General features: G+C 40.7%; 2 protein-coding genes across 2 annotated transcripts in view; one reads left to right on the plus strand and one right to left on the minus strand.

Annotated features, from left to right (window-relative positions):
- LOC127529379 (uncharacterized) overlaps positions 1–22,749 on the plus strand; it is a 773,396-nt gene that overhangs the window by 460,925 nt on the left and 289,722 nt on the right. The gene's annotated exons all lie outside the window — the stretch shown is intronic.
- Positions 12,326–22,749, minus strand: part of LOC114658636 (interferon-induced protein 44-like) — an 81,911-nt gene continuing 71,487 nt past the window's right edge. Inside the window, exons 7-8 of the mRNA XM_051932966.1 lie at positions 22,123–22,223; positions 12,326–14,574 (exon numbers count right to left, since the gene is read on the minus strand). Coding sequence (XP_051788926.1) covers positions 14,380–14,574; positions 22,123–22,223 — 296 coding nt within the window. The 3' untranslated portion in view covers positions 12,326–14,379. The remainder of the gene's footprint in view (positions 14,575–22,122; positions 22,224–22,749) is intronic.

A 22,749-nucleotide genomic window follows, 5' to 3' on the forward strand; every position in this document is an offset into this window, starting at 1 on the left:
CAGAAACCAACAAGGTACAAAACCCTGCCCTACAGGACTACAGTTTCCAGTGTGTGTTGTGGGTGTCGATACAGATAGCATTGCTCAGGGAGGCTGCCACCTACTACATCAGGGAAGCATGTAATCCTGCCAGGTTATCTCCCACAAACCTTCCACAACACTGGCCTCCCAGCCAGGTATTGTTTTCTTGGTCCCACCCTGCCAGGATGCTAGTACACCTTCCGCTGTGCTGGCATCTTCTTTCTGTCTTTTGGCTGAGGCAGTATGAACTTCAGCCTGATTCTTGTGCCATTGAAGGATTGGCCTCCCGTCCTGGTAAGTAAGCATGCGCCATCCCAGCCAAGAGGCTCACCCATGCACATCATTCATAACAAGGCTCCAAAAGTCATGGTATCTCTGAACTGTTTGTACTTACTGAGAATTGGTGACTGCCATGCACAGCGTTGAGATTTTGATTTCATTTTCAGTCTGATTGTGACTGGGGCATTCATAGCTAAATTTATGAGGTGTTAACCCAGCTGATAAGTAAAAGGTGTCTGATTTTTCCCCAGGAACGAATTTGTGAAAAGAAAATTATCTCCAAACATCCTGGTGCACAGTTTATACCCACACTTTCAAGTGCTATTGCTGCCCTTCTTATTGTAGGCCAGGAACAGAAGACGTGCCCAGTGCTCTGCCAATGCTGACTGATACCTTTATAAAATAAAGAAACTAGAAGTACTGTATTCCATCAACATAGAAATATTGTGTACTTTACATTTGGCAAAAAAGTTATTCCTTCTACTGTTCCTCATCTTTTCATGAGCAGAACAAAGACTGACGTGTCGGTGAACATATATTTCAAGAAATATGAAACCCTGACTGATGGAGTGGAAGAGCACAACATCCTGCTGATTGGGCAAACTAAAGCTAGAAAAAGCAGCTTCTTCAACTCTGTTAATTCCATCTTCAGAGGATATCCAATATTCCAGGCCACATCTTCAAAACTGCAAAAAAATGTCAGCGATGTAGGTGGGGTGCAACAATGTAAACCTTAATGTGAAAAAAAGAACAATATGCCTCAAACGTTATTTTACATAATTCTTTGCCATCAAAAGGTACACTACATGGCCCAACGTCTGTGGACACCTGAATTTCACTGCTATATTAGCTTTTGGACATCCCATTGAAAATAAGGGGCATTAATATGGATTTGCCCCCCTCCTCCGATACCTTTATGTCTAAAACAGCCCCAACTCTTCTTTCCAAAAGATTTTGGAGTGTTAGTCCATAGGAAGCTGTGCATATTTCTCCAGACAAGCATTTGTGAGGTCAGGTAGTGATGGTGAATGAGATGACCTGGTGTTCAATAAGGTTGACGTTTGTGCTCCGTGCAGGCCACTTGAGTTCCTCCAATTCTTTATGTACCACATTGGCAGGGTCCAGCGGGAACAGAAAGAGTCTTCCCCAAAGTGAAGCCCACAATTGTCTCAAATGTCTTTGTCTGCTGTAGCATTAAAAGTACCCTTCACTGTTAAGAGTTGGACTCATCACACTTTGGTCAATAATCCTGTCTTCATTTCAAATGCAGAGCATTGTGGGAATGAAATCTTTCCTGTTTTCCTTTTGATATTTGATGTGGCCTTTCCAGGATGTAACTAATGATAATATTTTAGGAGAAAATGCACATATTTAGCATGTTTGACCATATGTATGTATATTGGAATATGTGCCATGAAGTAAGTAGGATTTTTTTTTCTTTTTCAATGGACATTTTTTACAATATTTGCCATTGTCCAGAACTGGTCACCACAGTGCCTTGTTTGGTTTGAATATTCAAAATGTAATTTATCAACAAAAATATGAGAAGTCAAATTTTTTTTCTCAATTGCTACTACAAACTACATGGGGTAAGAAACATTTAAAAAATGTTTTTGGATAGAGTATTCTCTTAAGAACAGGAGCATTACATCACTTACCTGCTTTGCTTTCAAGAACATTGAGCCTCATTTATAAAACTTTGCATGAAAATATTTGCACCCCAAAAAACAGGAAAATGTGTACATCAACAAAAAATCAAATTTATACAATAAAACCTGTTATACGAGGGGGGACCCAAAAATAACCGGAAATATTTTTAAAACGTGTTTAATTTAATTTTCTGTACAAACTACAATTAGTCTCCTTCAAAGTACTCTCCATTGGCGGAAATACACTTATCTAACCATTTGTTCCATTGTTCGAAACATTTTTTAAATTCGTCTGAAGTAATGCCCATTAATGCTCTGGTTGTTTCTTGTTTTACCTCTTCGACGTCAGCAAAACGCCTTCCTTTCAAGTCTTTTTTAATCTGAGGGAACAAAAAGAAATCACACGGAGCTAAATCCAGTGAGTAGGGTGGGTGGTTCAGGGTTGTCATACCGTTTCAATAACAATAGTTTCTGCAACACTTTTTTCAAGAAGAAAACAAAATTTCACTGCCGCGTGTTGCTCACGATAATCGGCCATCGTAAAAAAAACGACGCTTGCACAAAACTACTTTTACAAAAAAATTCACTGAACACAAGCACAACCTTCCAGACTGATGGCACTTGACAAACTGACTTGTGAGGAGTGTAACTAGATCGCCCTAGCGGCCTAACCACGTACTACAAGCACCAACCTAACAACAACAAAATTCCAGTTATTTTTGGGTCCCCCCTCATATACACTTTACTTTTATAAATCACAATCATCTTGTAAACATGTGTACATGAAGGCACCTCAATGCCAATCAACCTTTTGGATTATGCAGTCACAGTGCTATAGATATTCATTGGCTGGTAGAACCCCCTCCCCCCCACCTGAAGTGTTGAGACCCCCCCACTTTCATTCAAAAGTATCTAGCTATGCTCTGTAACTCAGAGCAGAAGACCATGCGCAGCAGTACAGCATTGCCCCTCTGTGTTCTAGGGGTCCAAGAAAAGCATAAGGTGCCATCAACTGAGCAGGTACCCCTATAGCTTGGCACATGTAATGACATCATTGCTATTACACGGAATAGTATAGAGCATGTGAAACACTTGGATTCAGCCGGTTACCTTACCAACAAGCAAGCAACCATGTTCAAAACCATCACGTCTACCAAAGCTACTGGGCTTCAGAATAAAGTTGATCCAGGCCATCGACATGTGACATTTGTAAGACTCACCTTGGCATCATAGATGACTTGTGCATTAATGGAATATCACTGCTCACAGTTAACAAAAGCAGTGACCTTCTTGGTAGGAGCCCTTTTTGCAATATGAGTGCTGTCAGTTGCCCCAATTATGAGCAATCGTACATTAGGAGAACCAAACACTGCTGCAAGCACTTTTTATGATGGCAAAACTGTATTATATTTTATTTATGTACAGTCACACAATATTAAAGTAAATAACACTTAAAAGTACTTAAAGCAGTGCTTCACTGGTCAGTCAGTGGTTTCAGCACAGTGGACATGAAATGAAGCTTGACTGAGATATTACTGACCTGTCGACCTGAATGGTAGCCGATAGAAAGTGATGAAAAAACAAAAAAAGTTCTTCAGTGCAAATATGCAGAAAGGGCCCCTTAAAAGGAAACTAAAATATGTCTGTACACCATATTTTAATTAAATATGTTTGTTGTGTCAATGCACATTATAATAACAGCTCAGCGATATTAATTCTTATTTGGCTGGTTTAGCAGCATTTCCCTACTTGTCCCAGTTTCTCCAAAATGTTGTGTATGCATAGCTCAGATGTTCCACAATATACACAAGCTTTCTTATCAAGTTTTCTTTTAAAAATCTCAATGATTGCATGGGAAGTTCCATATGCACATTTCAAACCTCTTTTTGTGCACATGCAAGCTTTATAAATAATGCTCCTGGAGAGGTAAGCCGTTGTGACTGAGGGTCACACAAGACAATGAGGAGGTGATCACGGGGTGGGGCAGAGGCTGAAGATGGGCTGCTAGCATATGACAAGACTTCCCACTGCATTCTGGGACAGTAAGAGGGTTGATGAACACATTAACATTATTACTATTAGTGAATTGAATAAATAAATACACATCTAATATCATATCTTCTTTATACAACTTGGCCGTGCATCTCTGTGTCCATCTGATCCATCCCAACTCTCATTCATATTAGTATTCAGTTTCTTAGTTCATTACTTTGTAGAAGCCCCTTTGGCAGCAATTAGAGCTTCAAGTCTTCTTAGTGAGTCTCAACCAGCTTTGTACATTTGGCATTGGGCGGGTTATCCCATTTTTCCTGGGAGATCCTATCAGACAGTATTAGATTGAATGCGGAGTGTCTAAAAATGACTATCTTCAGGTCTCTCCATGCATGTTGTATGGGGTTTAAGTCTGGGCTTTGGCTCAGTACCATTCAATGACACTCAGAAGCTTGTCCTGAAGCCACTCCAGCATTGCCTTGGCCCCAAATGGGCTATCATATGCCTTTTACTCAAGAGTGACTACCTGCTGATTGATGAAGTTCTGCTGAGATGGTCATCTTCCTGAGCAAGGCCCTCCCTACCCAATTACACCAAATACACAGCTTAGGCCAACACTAGGAAGAGCCCTGGTGGTTCCAAACTTCTTCCATTTCACAATCATTGAGGCCACTGCGCTTCAAACTTTAGGAATCGCTGTATTTCTTCCCCTAACCTAAACCACAGTTTGATCACAGAGGTCTAAAAAGAGCTAATTAGACTTCATGGCTTTGGCATGCACTATGAATTGTGGACCTTCTATACAGCACTAACACGTGTGACTTTTTAAATGGTATCCAATCAGTTTTGCCACAGGAAAGAAGGATAAAAACAAGAATAAAAGCAAACAGGAGACAGCTAAGCACAATCTGGAGTACCACAGCAAAGGGTCTGAGTAATTCTAGGAATAAGAGACTTTAGTTTTCGATTTTCAATAAATTTGCTCACTTTTCTGAAAATATGTTTTCACTATGTCATGAAATGTTATTTAGTGTAGATTGATGGGCAGAAATGTCAAATTTCTCCAATTAAAATTAACATGACTGCAGGTGTTTCACTGTTTTGCCATCAACAGCAGCTTTTGAATGAGAAAAATAAAAAATATGAAATATAAACAAGTTAAAGTAATCAATCTGAAGTTAAAAATGAAACAGTAAAGTAATTCATAGTTGAAGTTGCACAGGAGAAGTTGCACAGGAAAAGAGTCTTTTCAAGGAGCATTTTACAGATAAGATAGAAGTCTGGCAGGCCCCATTTCTTCTGACCCTGAAAGCTGCCAATGAGTTGGATATCCCCTATACAGGCTACGCCACAATGGATTTTGAGGTGGCTACAGTGAAGTTACCTGCCAGAGGGGTTGTGATTGTGCGAGATGAGGTCCAAACGAGCCCATTGATGATTGGAATGAATGTGATCTCTGCTTGTTGGCATGCTGTTTTTCAGGCTCCAGAGTCACCAGTTGTACTGTCTCAAGCAGCCCCCAGTAGGCAGGAAGCAGGGTCTAACAGCTCTGCTGTGTGTCGACATGCCAAGGCACACCGGGAAAATGATGGATTCAGCAGATACGTACAACCAGCCTTCTGCCATAGTGTTAGGGTCCCTGCCAGAGAGGGCACGAGGGAAGAATGGGTGAAGGGACATCAGCAGAATCTACCAAATACAGGTCAAACTGCTAAGGGGAGGATGGATAAGGCCGCACAGCATAATACAGCTCGGCATAAGAAAGCTCAGGCTATTCCATTGCTTCCTGGAGAAAAGGTATGGCTGAGAAATAGAGGTAGACAAGGACAAGGGTAGCTGACAGGTTGGTGGAACCAAGAACCCTATGTGGTGCTGGGCCAGGTAGAGGATTCTGGGGTGGTGTATAAAGTGAAACCAGAAGGGGGAGGTAGAAAGAAAAATGTGCACCGTAATGCTTTAAAGCCTTGTTGTTTGTCTCCACTAAGTGCTTCAGCTACCCCAATGGCCGAACCATCTCCACCTGGACTTCCCATATATGAGTTTTGGACAATGAGAAACCCAGCCCCCAGAGAAAATGGTGATGTTCCAGACAGAGAAGCTGTAGAGTTGCGCAGATCAAGGAGGCAAAATTTGTGGAGACCTCCAGCCCGTTTCAGAGAATACGAAGATTAATCCGATTGTCCGGGACTGACAATTGTTAAGTCTGGGGGGATGTCAGAGGGGGACATTTTTTGTACACTGGGTAGTTCCATTAGGCACCCCTTGTTGGGACTGGGGGTGAGAAGTTAAAAGGCTGTCTGCAGGATGTTGGTATTTGCTGTACTGCAAAGGAGTCACTGCTTTGAAGTTTTTGGCTGGTTGAGATTACAAACAATACCAAGTTGTGATAACAGAACTGCTCCTTCCTTGGACGATGTCTGTATTTACCTGACATGGAAATTAACATGTTTGACAATATTGGTTTCTAATCAGCAGATCTGTACTCATTAATGATTGGTAACAATACATTTTGTTAACTTGTGTGTTCATTAATTGTTAAACCCAGGAAATTTAGATGTGCCATTGATTAAACCGATTATCCAAGACTGACAACGGCAGGGACTGAAGGAGATTTAAACTCCTGGGCAGGAGAAGGCAGAGGAGGGACGGTCCACTGAGAATGCTGCCAAGACACTCAGACAGAGCACAGAGGCTCATAAGCAGGCGAGGGTACGAGGCTGGCACGACGTGAGGCACAAGGACGGCAACACTTACTTCCAGGGAGGAAGAGACAGCTCCACAAGGAGACACCAGTAGTGGGTGCAGCAAGAGAGAGAAGCCGCATGAAAGGACCAAGCAAAGCTGGCAGACGAGAAATGAGGCGTGCCTAGGTCACAGCAACACAAGGTGCCCAGAGTGGAAAAAAAGGAACGATGAAGAGACACTGACAGGGATTCAACAATTTGACAAAACTTCTGTTGGGAAACGAGTGTCCAGTGAACAGAGTGCATCAGTGGACAGTTGAACGATTAAGTGTTGGGGTAACACAGTGCACAAACTGGACTCTGCACCACTAAAGGTTGTCTCCTCCAATTCTTGTTTTTAACAGACTTTTAGTGTGGAATGTGTGCTTTTCTTTTTTTAAAAAAAAGGAATTTCATACCTGATATTGTTAGATTTATTTGTTATGTTCGTTTATTTTTTAATTTACTTTATTCTCTTGTGTAATAGAAGGTACTGTTGCTTTTCCTGAAATGACTGTTGTGTCTTTCATTGTGTGTTTACTCACCGCCCAATTTAAAGAACCCTGTGTGCTATTTTCTGTAAATCTCAAGAGTTCCCAGTCTCTTAATAAAACTCGGTGGCGTAGTTGGATATTTTAATGATGTCTAAGTTAGATTTCCTAAAAGTGTGACCAGACACCTGTCACATAAATTTTGCATTACATCACTTCCAGTCTCTCTTTGATTACGTCATATCCGTCCAACAGTTTCGAAGTCATCTCCTGCCAACTCATTTCTGGTCTCCATTTTGTTCATGAATAAAATGCCAAATTTTCTGTTACATGATTGTTGTGTGGTACAAAATCTGTAAATTTTGTTCTGCATTTTTGTTATATTTTGCTCAAAACAACAGATGAACTACATTCAGGACAAATCAAAGCATATCCTCTTCCAAGTTGTACCTCACTTTTAAAACAGCTGTTCCAACAAAGAAATGAAGACATGCTGGTGCCTAAGGCTACTGATTAGTTTATAACCTGGGGATCTGGAACAAAACTAGCTCAATTATTTTACAGCCTGGGAAAGGAAGATATAGCAATACATCAGGCAACATCAAAAAAGTTTTATTGTTTGGGAAAACGGACAGTGTTATTAATTCTTCATAGTGACAGCCAGCCAATCAGAGTATCTGACAATCACATCTTGCAAAACCCCCTTGGGTAGAATTTTATAATAAATATGCCTCGTCTGAAGAGAGACATAGGAGGGAGGAATAAGAAGGGACAATGACGTCAGGAGAAGGGAACAGAGCGATGTCAGAAGAGGGCGCTGGCAATGCTTGGCCGTTTTCCATCTGATCATCAGAAACGCATCTAATGAATATCTACGAGTGCTCGATCACAAGCCTCCTGCGACATTCATCCTTGTCATCTTTAACTTTTCGTAAGATTTTTCTAAAGACTATATACAGTATATCCAGACTTTACCATCAGTCCTATTTCTATTATACTTTGTTCTACTGGTATTATTATTCATGTAATAAATACCATGCTGCTTTTAACTTTCTATGCTTTGTCTTAATGTCTAGAGTGATTGAAGTAATAAGGTAGATTTCTTTGAGCACCTGCAGCAGCCGGAGATTTGCCATTACCTCTGTGCTGCGAGGTTTATTAAGGCTGAGGGTGAGAGCTCCACCCAATAGTAGGGAACATTACTTTAAGTAAGGTAGTCTTAGTTGATTAATGGCCGATAGCCAAAGGTGTTGAGCCTTTGTATGTTTGAAAATATTCCTAGAGACTAAAGTAATATTTAGGTCTGAGATATATTTAAAACATTATATGTTGTTTGTGCTGATAATAAGTAAGTCTCTAGAAGTGCTGAGAGGGTGACAGGCTGTGTTATACCTAGGGCACTTGTGTGGTTTAAAGTACCAGAGGTTAACCAGCTGTGTGTTTGTCATTCATGGGGCACTGTTGTGATTAGGGTCTGGGTGTTTGTAAGTCACATAAAGTCCTAGGAGAGTGACAGGCTGTGTTATTCCTAAGGCACTTGTTTGGTTGAAAGTGCTATAGATTAACCAGCTATGTGTTTGTCATTCATGGGGCACTGTTGAGTTTCTGAATGTATGCGTATAGCTATGTATGTGTGTGTTAATCTTAAGGTGCAATAGTAGATCAACCCGGTAACGAATCTGATGAGTACACTTACCCCTAGGTAAAGGATAAGTAGAGGGGAATATCACGATAATACAATGATGTCAATTGCTGTAAATGCTTTTTGATCATTACTCAAGTCTTTTTCGGTTTTTTTTTTGTCCAAAGGACATTATACGGGGACTGTCCCCAACTCTTTTCATTTTGTGGAAGTGCTTTCTTTTTCAACTTATTGATTATGTTATTAACTTATTGTAATGAGATTAACTGAAGATATTGGTTAAAGAGTAAGCAAAATTTAATTCAAACCTTATTAACAATAACTCGACTTAACTCATTTCAATGAATTCAGTCACTCGACTTGACTTGGTTGTAGTCATTACAACTTCAGACTTTCCTATGTAGAACTTTGTCTGTTCTCTGCTACATGTCACACTTTTTTGTTGATTTTTCTTTATATTTGGTTGCCATTAAGTGAGATTTTGCCCAGTTGGTACCCCAAGAACTTGGCTTTCTCCCTGCCTTATCATTCACCCTGCTACAGGCTGATGGACTGCTCCAAAAATCTAAAACCATCAGTCACAACTAGTTGAACCCAAACACTGTCTCTGTATCATACGATTGTAATGGCAGTGGACTTCAGCTTGGGTTTATCCATCCCAAATGCACCTGGCTAGCAGGCATCACAGGTAAGAACTCCAGAGGAATAGAAAACAGCCTTGTTTAGTTGTGTCCAGATGATTTGAAGATCTGCTGCCAGACTCAGAAGCAGGCAGCACAGAGAAAATTTTGCAAGATGCCTTAGAAATGTCCAGCATCTCTGTGTAAATGTAATGCACTACCTACAACGACCTTCAATTACCCAATTCTACCAGAAGAAGAGTCTGAATACTTAAAGCCATCAGTTTCTCCATTGCCACCTAATTGCCTCTCCCCTGCTGGTTCTCCATTGAAGTGCTTCCTACACCTTCAGTGTACAGACCAGAGTTGCCATCAAGTTGTGTGCTGCAACTCCTCTTGATGATATCCAGGGTGCCCTGCAAGATGAAACACCTCCTTTTGGGAACACAGGCAACACCAACACAACCCTCAGTAACCTTCAGGGTCTCCCACATCACATTAGGATCAACAGTCACACTGAAGTCTGCAAGTTCCTCACACAAACTGCTTGCAATCTCATTAGAAACAGCCTGATCTTGGAGTATGGCCAGTCCAGCCTCAATCCTCCAATAGGTGGTAGCCTACTGGACATAAACTGGATCTTCAGAGTAGCAACAACAAGTCTATGGTCGGAATTCACAAACTGGCACTTCTGTAGACCTTGCAGTTGTGCAGGAGCCTCCAGCGTCTGCCCACAAGGATGTGATCAATCTCCCTCACCACACCACCAGTACTGGAGTACCAAATTCAACGATATGGCTCAGGGCACTGGAACCAGGATCCTTCGATCTGCAGCCCCTTTGCAAAGTCAAGGAACATGGAGCCACTTTTACCACAGTCACCAGACCTATGGTGACCAATACAGTCCTCATATCCAGCCCTGTTAGTGCCAGTGGCCATGTTGTAGTCACCCATGACCAACGGAGTGTCACCTTGCAGGCACCCATCAACCACCAAGTGAGTGCTTTAGTCTGAGTCTTATAATACACTCATTGAAAGGAGTGGCATTGGATACAATCAGAAGGAGTCGCTCCACCACAGCAATGGCAAATCCCTGAAAATGACAGCCATCAGACAGACCAGACCAATAAAAGTTGTACCCACCTACAGAGATCTGACCAGTCCCAGGTCTGCTTATCTCACAGAGTGCCAATGCTGAAATGCGGAGATTACGAAGCTCCTCTGACAGCAGAGGAAGACAATGATCATGCCATAGAGACATTCCAAGCGCCTACCTGGATGGACCGCCTCATTTTGGGACCCGAGTGCTGCCATGCAACTGGCAACGCCACAGCACCACTCCAGCCTGACCTCATTGGCTCTCCAGCAGTTTTGACTCTTCTAGGGGATGAGGCTTCCAAGGGCTTCACCTCCTTCCTATGGGATGCTGCAGCAGAGCTACTCCCGCTGAGAACAGAAAGGAGTCCTATCTGCCGATTCAGAGATGTATGAAGTTTTTATGATGGCTGGAGTGCCAGTCATGCCAACCACCCTGAAGTTTTCCCTGCAAGTTGGAGGACCACTTGTAGGGCCAGATGCAGTTTAATGTCATACCCAGGACAGGTATAGTATAGTAAATTATACTTTACTGAAGTCAGTGTATATAAAAAGTATAACTGACCACACTGCCACCAGTGTAAGTTGCTATCTTTATGTTCCAGAAGTAATATGGTGTGTTATTGCTTCCAACCACAGGGTGTTTTTCTTCAATTCGGTTGTTACTTTCACCCACTATGATGTTTGATGGTGTAATGCCCTTCCACCTCCAATTCCTTCTTTTAATCAGATATCATGATGACAAAGAAGAATAAATAAACAGTTACATCATATTCTTTTCCCCACAAAGGGCAGTTTTATTATTGGCTTGTGGCACACAGCTACAGACAATGGTTACACATCAATTGCTTACCCGCTTTAGTTTCAACTGCCTGCCATCTTTCTCTTATATCAACAACAACAACAACATTTATTTCTATAGCACATTTTCATACAAAAAGTACCTCAAAGTGCTTTACATAATGAAGAAAAGAAAAATAAAAGACAAAATACAAAATTAAAATAAGACAACATTAGTTAACATAGAAAAGGAGTAAGGTCCGATGGCCAGGGTGGACAGAAAAAACAAAAAAAAAACTCCAGAAGGCTGGAGAAAAAATAAAATCTGTAGGGGTTCCAGGCCATGAGACCACCCAGTCCCCTCTGGGCATTCTACCTAACATAAATGAAATAGTCCTCTTTGTATTTAGGGTTCTCACAGAGTCACTTGATGGTGATGGTCATACAGACTTCTGGCTTTTAATCCATCCATCATTTTTGGAACATTATGGTGCTTTGGGTAGATGCCACCACCAAAAGGACACCGGAAAAGGAAACAGAAGAGAGAGTAGGGGTTAGTACAGATTAGAATGAATAGTTATTATAATGAATTGGATATACAGAGTATCAGGATTAAATTACAGTGAAGTTATGAGAAGGCCATGTTAAAATAATGTGTTTTTAGTAGTTTTTTAAAGTGCTCCACTGTATTAGCCTGGCGAATTCCTACTGGCAGGCTATTCCAGATTTTAGGTGCATAACAGCAGAAGGCCGCCTCACCATTTCTTTTAAGTTTTGCTCTTGGAATTCTAAGGAGACACTCAGTTGAGGATCTGAGGTTATGATTTGGAATATAAGGTGTCAGACATTCCGATATATAAGATGGGGCGAGATTATTTAAGGCTTTATAAACCATAAGCAGAATTTTAAAGTCAATTCTGAATGACATAGGTAACCAGTGTAGTGACATCAAAACTGGAGAAATGTGCTCTGATTTTCTTTTCCTGGTAAGGATTCTAGCAGCTGCATTCTGCACTAATTGCAAACAATTTATGTCTGTTTTGGGTAGTCCTGAGAGGAGTGCGTTACAGTAATCTAGTCGACTGAAAACAAACGCGTGAACTAATTTCTCTGCATCTTTCGATGATATAAGAGGTCTAACTTTTGCTATGTTTCTTAAGTGAAAAAATGCTGTCCAAGTGATCTGATTAATATGCGATTTAAAACTCAGATTACAGTCAACAGTTACCCCTAAGCTTTTTACCTCCGTTTTGACTTTTAATCCTAATGCATCCAGTTTATTTCTAATAGCCTCATTGTATCCATTATTGCCAATCACTAAGATTTCGTTTTTTCTTTATTTAATTTGAGAAAGTTACTATTCATCCATTCTGAGATTCAGGTTAGACATTGTGTTAGTGAATCAAGAGATTCGGGGTCATCAGGTGCTATTGATAAATACAGCTGTGTGTCATCAGCATAGCTGTGGTAGCTCACGTTGTGCCCTGAGATAATCTGACCTAATGGAAGCATGTAGATTGAGAAGAGCAGCGGACCCAGGATAGAGCCTTGTGGAACACCATATAGAATATCATGTGTCTTTGAGTTATAATTACCACAACTAACAAAGAATTTTCTCCCTGCCAGGTAGGATTCAAACCAATTTAAGACACTGCCAGAGAGGCCCACCCACTGACTAAGGCAATTCTTAAGAATATTATGATCAATGGTGTCAAATGCGGCACTCAGATCTAAGAGGATGAGAACAGATAAATGGCTTCTGTCTGCATTTACCCGCAAGTCATTGACTACTTTAACGAGTGCAGTTTCTGTGCTGTGATTTGTTCTAAAACCTGACTGAAATTTATCAAGAATAGCATGTTTATTGAGGTGATCATTTAACTGCATAATGACTGCCTTCTCTAGAATTTTACTTAAGAAAGGCAGGTTAGAGATGGGTCTATAATTTTCAAGAGCAGAGGGGTCGAGATAATTTTTTGTTAAGTAGGGGTTTAACTACAGCAGTCTTAAGACAGTCTGGGAAGACCCCCGTATCTAATGATGAATTTACTATGTCAAGAACATTATCAATAAGCACGCCCGATACTTCTTTGAAAAAATTTGTTGGTATTGGGTCAAGGGCACAGAGTTGTCACATTAACCTTTACCCTGACCTCTAAAAATATGTGTTTTTTAAATTTTTTGTTATATTAGGGAATAATTACGATAAGTAATCTGATTTTAATTTACCATGAATTGAACTATTATATATTATTCATTGATTATGTTTAATTTGCTAGTTTAAGATTAATTAATATAAAAAAACATGCCCAAGCCTGGAACTAGATATACAAATGAGCTGTCAAACATCTTGTATTCTAGATAAAGCTGTGTTTCTCAATCCAAAATCAAAGTAAAAGAAAAAAAAATCACATTGGTTTAACCAAAAGACATGCTGTCTCAGAGTAGAAAGATGAAAGTTAGAGTGGCTAGTTTGTCATTCTGGAATGGACTGAAAATATTACATTAATAAGAAAGCCCTCTATAAGGAATACTCAGATTACTAATTCAGATTAATAGTTACAAATATTAGATGCTATTACATTTTGTAAAGGTAATACTTTACTCATTATTTGAAAAAATAACAGCATTACTAATTAATTAGATGTTAGTGTGGTCAATGTGTACAGACTAGATAAGAGTGGGTGCTCCTCACACAAAATAAAATTTGCTGTACCTACCCTGACACATTTCTAATTAATAGGAATGTACCAGGAAACAGAGTGGTATGAATATGTTCCTTGCACCCTGATAGATTCAATTCAATTAATTTTTTATGGTACACTCCATTGAGCTCAGACAGAGTGCTGTAAAAAGTCAAATTCGCCATCATCATGGAGTCTGGATTTTCTCTTCATGTCTTTGTGGACATTTTTCTCCAGGTCCTGTCATAGCCTTACCTTAATTATTTTGTGTGTAAGTGAGTGTATGTGTTTAATGTACCCTCAGATTGGTTAGGGGTCCCATTATTCAACCCTTTGATTTCTTTAGAAGTTTTAGAAGATGGTGCATGGGTACAATTTGTTACATTGTTGCAAAATAAGAGCATCAAGTACTGCTCGACCGAGTGAGGCCTCTCAGCTTCATGTCATCTAAGCAGTCATCAGCGGCTCTCAGCATCTGCTTCAGGGCGTTCAGGATCAAAATGTCAAAATTCCAGTCGAGGTCTGTCTCTGAGGAGTAGTTCCTAACCAGAGAGATAGCAGACATAGGTACTCCAAGTTCCTGTCCCAGCTTAGTCACCTGAAAAAATAAAGAATAGGAGAGAGAGAGTTGATATGGGATGATGGCTCAGAGGCTAGGGATCTGCACTGGCAATTGGAAGGTTGCCGGTTCGAATCCCATAAATGCCAAAAAGGGACTCTGCTCTGTTGGGCCCTTGAGCAAGACCCTTAACCTGCAATTGCTGAGCACTTTGAGTAGTGAGAAAAGTGCTATATAAATGCAAAGAATTATTATTATTATTAAAGAATTATGAAGTGGACCTACACTCTTAAAAATTAAGATGAAAGAGTGGTTCTTCAATGCAGTTCCTTAGGGGAGACATTTTTGGTTCCCAAAAGAAACACCACAGAAAGATTCCAGAAAAAGTATTTATTTATAGACAATGTTATATGTTGTGAAACCCCGTGTGTGCATTTTAACATAAATTTGACATGTCCAAGAGACCAAAAAACTACAGAAGAGCAACAAAGGAAGCGACTACAGAGATCCAGACAGATGTGACCATGTCATCTGAAAATTGGAAAACTCTGAATAACGATGATCACTGAACCAAAAGCCACACAGGACAACATCACCCTTTGACATTTCTGATTTTCAATAAGCTTTTCTAAGACTATTTTTATATCTAGAGTTTGCTGACTGTTTAATTTTCTATTAAAATTTCATCTTTTTTGTATTGCTATTTGTGAATAAATACCATGTTGCTTTTTATATTTTCTATAATTTGTCTTTTACCTAGAGTGACTGAAATAATAAAAGGGTGCCAAGTGTGAGTTAGATTGCTATTTTCACATTCAAAGGGTTTATTAAGGCTATTGAGGTTGCTCCTCAATAATTAGAACAACTGCAGTAAAAGTAAGACATAGATTGGTAAGTAAATTGCATATAACCAAAAGAGTTGTATTTTTCTGTGTGCCGTGATGACACCAGCATGTTTGCTAGAGGTGATGATAGTGAATCCCTACATACAGAATCTTATGTGGAATATTTTGCGGGGTCACTGAAAACTAGCACCACTTGAGACTTGGTCTGGAAAGGATCACTATGTGTGTGTGTGTATCTGTGTGTGTGTGTGTGTTAATCTTCAAGGGTGAGAGTAGATAAACCTGAGAAATGTTCCTGGTAAGTCTCACAAACTGCAAGAAAATGCAGATCCATAAAGGCACCATAAATAGTCTTGAAGAAATGATGACAGTGTGAAATCCCAATGAGTTCTTGATTTTAAAAGGACTCTTATTGCATATGGAAACACAAGCTGAATTCAGGAGCCACACAACCAGTAAAGTGCCATTTTATTACTGTTATTTTTAAGAGCATAGAGTCAAGCCCAGGTTTGACTGAAGTTAGTAGTAATGGAAATATCTTACTTTAAAATCATTCAAAAGACATCTGAAATGCCTGGAACATGTTACAATATGCAATCAAATATAAATGCATAAAGAGCCATTTGTTATATAAGCGTTAACATATATATATATCTTTATATATATATATATATATATATATATATATATATATATATATATATATATATATATATGGAAGAGAAGGTCTGTGATACGGTTTGCATATTTGCAGTTGGAGATCCACAAAGGGAGAAAAAACGAATCACGTATCATAAAATAGTTTTATTCCTGAGCTTTCAACCCCTTCTTCATCAGAGGATAATGCTTAGACTTACAAGAATCAAAGGCAATATATAGCAACACATTCAGTATGGAGTGGGGGGTGGGGATGGGGGGGGTGGGTGGAGGTGACTAAGTCAGTATGATCAAGGGGGGGGGGGGTTGTATAGTTTAATTAATATGTACATGTCCTTCTTAAGTTGGCATATGCTGGGTTTATGTCCAAGTGTCTGTTGATGGCGTTTTCATCTGATAGCCAAGACTCGGCCAACTCTCTGGCGCTTTTTGTACTGGCCTTAAATTTTACTTTTACGTAATTAATGAGAGACGCTATCTGTTTCAACTTTTCACCTCGAACGGATACTCAAAATCATTCATTAATCGGAGTCTACACAGCAGACGCCAAAGGAATCAGCATACAATCGACGTAAATCAGAACCCCCACCCCACCTGGCATTCACTCCCGTATCACCATAATGTGTCAGAAGGCACGGCACGCACCCTGACCAAGTGGGGCATCAGAATAGCACATAAACCCACCAACAATCTGCGCATGGTCCTGTTTAATGCTAAAAACAAGAAATCGACAGCCGAAACACGAAATGCAGTTTATAGTATTCCATGCAATTCTTGCTCAGCTGTATACATAGGACAAACGTCAAAAAAAAATCTTAACACGTGTACAGGAACATCGCAACGCCGTCAGAAGAAAGGATGCACTATCCTTGATATATGCACATACTAAATCGACGGGACACACATTCAACTGGGACAACGTAAAAGTAAAATTTAAGGCCAGTACTAAAAGTGCCAGAGAGTTGGCCGAGTCTTGGCTATCAGATGAAAATGCCATCAACAGACACTTGGACATAAACCCAGCATATGCCAACTTAAGAAGGACATATAAACAATGATTAAACTATACAACCCCCCCCCCCCCCCCCCCCCCCGCCCCCACCCCCCCCCTTGATCATACTGACTATATATACTATATATATGGTTAGGGTCTATGTTAATTTACTTTATTGAAGTCAATATAATAAACCAATTGCTGCTATAGGCACTCATATGAATACATTATACCAATTATACAAAGTAATCTAAATCAACCCTGTTTCTTCTTCAAGGTCCTGAAAATCACAGTCTTTAATGTCAAAAATAACAGAATATTCTTTTATTTCAAAGGTGGAGGCACAGATGAGTGTTAGTGAACAACACTACATTTGATGTGTGGAGATGTGCTTGTACCAAACAATCTTAGCTAAATTGTAAGTTAAAAATGATTCCATTCTTTTTTATCAGGATATTCAAAGCTCATTTTGCCTTCTTTTCTAATTCATAGTAAATGTGAAATGATCAATTTAAAATGTATTAATACAATTTTAAAATCTTAAAAGCCTGTCATCTGGACTTTTCCACTTGAGAATGACATTATTTGTAAATATTGCCTAAAATACAAGAGATTTGAAAGGATTTGCAGCAGTATGTTACTCCTCAGACTCTGATATTGCACATATACAGTAAATGAGCAATGCTCAGGTACATGAAGCAATCAGCACTGCTCCTTTAAATTGATAAATTGTTAAATATGGAATAGTTTCATTTTAATGCGCTGTTTTAGCCAATAGGAGAGTCTCCTGGTATAGTAGCTTTTGCAGTTTAAACCTGGTATGATCATCAAATGGTTATCAGTATATGTATATGAACATCCACAAACCCAGCCAGCTGTAATCATTACGGATCCTACAGCTGATAGTGTTGGTCTTTTTGAGAAATTTGTAGAATATTTCTGAATTTTGGACACCAGATACAAAAATGTAAAGGAGGGCTTTCCTTATACATAAAAGTAGTAGGTCTGTGTTCAATGGTGTTACTTCCAAGGTTGTTAGTAACACGTTAACTTTGTTTGTAAGGTCATCCTGATCATATTGTATCAATGTATCTATACTTAGTAATTAATCATTTATTGCTATTGGCCAAATCATATTCACTTTTACGTCAGGTTGTAAAGTTTGAAATAAGTGGATGTTTTAATTATGTTCACGGATTCTAGCAGTCTTGGCTTTATTTGTTCATGAACAAAAGAAGACTAAGTGGTGACATAATGAAGTGTTTAAAATGATGAAGGTAATTAGTGCAGTGGATTGAGATGGTGATTTTAAAATGAGTTCATCAAGAACACAGGGACACAGTTGGAAACTGGTTAAGGGGAAATTTCGCTCAAACATTAGGAAGTTTTACTTCACACAGAGAACCACAGACACATAGAATAAGTGACCAAGTCGTGTGGTAGACAGTAGGACTTTAGGGACTAAAATAAACTTGATGATATGTTGGACTCTCAGAGAATAGCATTTGAGAGCTGATTGGGCTGAATGGCCTAACAATTGTTCTAAAGTTCTAATAAAATTTGGCAAGAATAAAAGTGACACACCATCTGTGGTCTAGTAACCCACATTCTGCTTACAGAGGAATCGATGCATTATGCACATCCAAATCTGTTCCTCCGAGAGTCGCAGTCAGGGCGGCTGATGGAACGGTCCTTATGGATGACACTGCAGTTGTAACCCACTGGGCTGGCTACTTTGAGCAGCTGTCTAAAGCTGATCCTCCAGCTAGGACGTTGGATATCTCTGGGTCCACTGTTCTTGAGGCTGATCCTCCAATTAGCTGTGAACCCCCCAGTCTCACTGAAATGGCACAGGTGGTGAACTAGCTGAGGGTAGGGAAGGCTGCAGGGATCTGTGGTATCCAGGGTGAACTTCTCCAGGCTGGTGGCAAGGCTGTCCTCCTGGCATTGCAAGAAATCTTTGCTTCCATTTGGAAGACTGGCATCATCCCAACTGACTGGAAAATGGGACTTGTCATCCCTATCTGGAAGGGAAGGGTGATTGCCTGGATTGCGGCAACTACAGGGAGATAACACTGCTGTCGGTGCCGGGTAAGGTCCTTGCTAGGGTCATCCTCAATAGGATCCGTGATCACTTGCTCACCTACCAGCGACCTGAGCAGTCTGGTTTTATGCCTATGAAGTCTACCATTGGCCGCATACTGGCACTGAAGGTCCTAATGGAGAACGCGAATATCGGCAAAGTTTCTTTGCAGCACTGGTTGATTTTAATAAATCATTCGACTCAGTTGATCAAGCTGCTCTGTGGGACATCCTGAGACTTTGCGAGATCCCCTCGAGGTTGCTGGATGTCATGGCCGGCACTGTACAATGGTACTGTGAATGCTGTGCAGAGTGGAACCAGAACCTCTGCATTTTTCCCATTGATTCTATGGTTCGTCAGGGGTGTGTTCTTCCTCCTACTTTGTTCAATGCTTGTATGGACTGGTTGTTGGACAGAGTCATGGATCCAGTGGCTGTGGGGCATCTGTTGGTGAAGAAAGATTCACTGATGTTGACATTGGTGACAATGCTGTGATCTTCGTGGAATCAACGGTGGCTCTGATCATGGCTCTTGAGAGACTGAGCGAGGAGTCTGAGTGTCTGGGCTTGCTAGTTTCCTGATAAAAACCAAGAGCCGGGCCTTTAATGACCTCTTAGACACAGCCATCAGTAGTGTGTCTGTCTGTGGAGAGAGTGTTGACCTTGTCAAGAATATTTTTTTACCTTGGCAGTGACATTCATGTCTCTGGTGACTCTTCCTATGAAGTCAGTAGACGAACTGGGAGAGCACTGGGTGGTCATGAGGTCACTGGAAAGGAGTATGTGGTGCTCCCGATATCTCAGCAAAAGGAAGAAGGCCAGAGTCTTTAGAGTCTTGGTGCTTCCTGCCAAGGGGACACCCACATAACACTTGGCTGCATCAGATAGAGGGTCATTTCCGGGTAGTGGGACTGGACCGCGTGTCTGCCTGGGGGGTTGCCAGCCAGGATTGTGAGCTGTTTCGTTGTGTGGTGGGTGTGGCAATGCACTGTACCAGTGCATGCTCCCCAACTTGACCTGACCTGAGAATAATATAATAATAGTGTACATATTGAAAAAAAAAAACTTTTTAATGATTTAATTGTTAGTTCTTTTATTTTTTTACTGGCCAATTATTTATTGAGCATTTCCATGTTGTATAGAACATTTGTAACAGAACCCCTTTCCCAACATTCAAATATTTATTTATTGATATGAGATTGTAGTTGTAATGTTATTATCTAGATATTGTTAAAGTAGGCATATATTTAGTAACAACCCTCAAACTTGTATGGGTGGCTCTTTTTTCTCCTTACAGTTAAAAATCTGAGGTGATTGCGGGTCTCTCTGAATGGATCATTTTCAATTTAAGTGTTTAAGGTTACAATGCCAAAAAGGATGCTGTAGATCCAACTCATTCATACTTTGAGGGTGCAAGTGGCTTGGATGACACACTAATGAAGGCTCAATGTGGAAATCCTGTAAAAATACTAAAGTTTATCATACCCCACAACACAAAAGATTGCAAATCCAATCTGAGTAAAAACTGTTTAGCTGGCCTGGATGGGAGGAAAGGGAAACAATCTAAACTAAAAACATAAGAGCATAATGGTCCAATCAGTATGAATATAAGGTGTTATGACCATTAATGTTCCTCATGTAAAGATGTCATGGATAGCCACAGTCAATAAGAAATTTGTAAATCTGGTTAAAATTAATTAAGGATGAGGACTCATTCAATGGCAGACAGACGTCCATCTTCAAATTGTGTTTCTCAGTTACTACAGGCTAAACTCCACACTGTCACCTTTTCTAAAGAAATACGGCTATTTGTTGAAGCTGTGGATGAGCTTCTTATATACAAACATTTTTGTCTTATAGGACTGACATGCAGGCCTGGTGCTGACTCTTCTTTCTCTGAACAGTCTCTTTATAATGTCCTCTCTATCCTGTGCCTCTTCTTCTTCATCTTTGACACTGAAGGACTGTCACTAGTTATATGATATCAAAGACACTCCGGCATCCTTTCAACCAGTATTCATATGATGTTAGAGGATTTATTATTTATGACACTTTAATAATAAAAATTATAAATACCAACTAACACCAGGAGGTCTAAACAAAAATAGGGACCACTTTTTCAATAACATATGTGATGGATGGCAGGGGATTATGCCCTAATGGGAGACCAGGAGGAGCAGAAAACCAGGAGAAGGGCATTTTATACCCCAGGACATGAGAGTAGAGCCCCTCTGGGTTGCATTGGGGCCACAGGCTTGGGACTTAGAAGCTCAAACCTGTTGAGGTCTGCGGCCGCAGCCAGGGGGCGCTTGTACAGCTCCAGAAACAACACCTGCAGCACTTCCGCCACACCCGAAAGTGTTGCCGGAGGTTAATCAGGAAGCACCTGGAGCACTTCCAGCTGCACTATAAAAGGGGCCGCCTCACTCCATTCAAGGAGTCGGGTGAAAGAGAATGGAGCTTACAAGAGAGGAGTGGAGGTGGCAGTGAAGTAAAAGAGATGATGAGAAGGACTAAGCCTTTGTGGGTAATTTGTGTGCTGTGCTTAAAGGACTGTAAACTGAATTTCTGTCTGTTGCCGGGCTGGTCTTTTACACATATAATTAACTCTTTTGGCATCTTAACAGCAGCAACACTGGGAAAAGAAGCCGAGTGCCAAGAAGTGGATAGAGAGCTCAGGTGTCTGGCCAAGGACCTGCCCAGAGAAAGTCGCTTGCTCCATCACAGAACAGGTAACTTTGAAGGAGTGGAACAGCAATAGAGGAGGCATCTATGAGTATGGGGGTCACAGACAGGACAAGGGAGAGCAGAAGAAACACAACTGCTGACTCAGAGAAACAGGAAACCTGCTGGCATGGTGGAGAAGTTCTAAAGGATCAATAGTGGTTTGATTTTTTATTTTGTACTTGGGCTGACACTGATGATTTTATTACTCAGCTTATTATGATGTCATTGTTATTTCATCGAGTCTCATAAATATCTGCTTTTTATCTATTTTCTCCCACTTACCTTCTCATTAAGGTATCGGCTCCAGTACACTTTGCTCAGGTCCTTTTTAACTTCTAGGCAGGCTTCATCTACCTTTGTGATCAACACAAGCACAGGAATGCCTGCAGGGTAAGAGAATAAAGTCCCTGTGAAACTACATTGTGGCAGATGGTTACCCAGCTGGGACGCCCTGAGTGTGGAAGGACCCGGGAAGAAAGTATTTTCAAGGCCGTTTCTCCTCCGGACCATCAGTGGGCAGCCCCCTTGGCTTACAGCGTGGCCACAGGTTATGAGCATGGAAGCTTAACCCTGCTGGGCCCCGTGGTCACTGCCAGGGTGCGCCTGGATGTTTACAGGGCCCTATTTGGCAGCACTTCTGCTACACTCAGAATTGCTGCCAGAAGAAACTCATAGGGCACCTGGAGTCCTTCCAGGTGCCCTAAAAAAGGAGCCAGTCACCACCACTCAATGGCCTAAGTCAGGAGGAAGTGGACAAAGCTCTTGAGGAGGAGTGGAGGTGGAAGGACTGGCTGCAAAAGAATTGTGATATGGACTTGTGCAGGACTGTGTTTTGAGCAAATAAACCGTGTGCTGTGTGGCAAAGTTGTGTCCTGCCTGTCTGGTTTGGGAGATAGGGAGGCTGTACAC

Source organism: Erpetoichthys calabaricus, chromosome 10 (genome assembly GCF_900747795.2).
Source record: "Erpetoichthys calabaricus chromosome 10, fErpCal1.3, whole genome shotgun sequence".
NCBI classification, from domain to species: domain Eukaryota; kingdom Metazoa; phylum Chordata; class Cladistia; order Polypteriformes; family Polypteridae; genus Erpetoichthys; species Erpetoichthys calabaricus.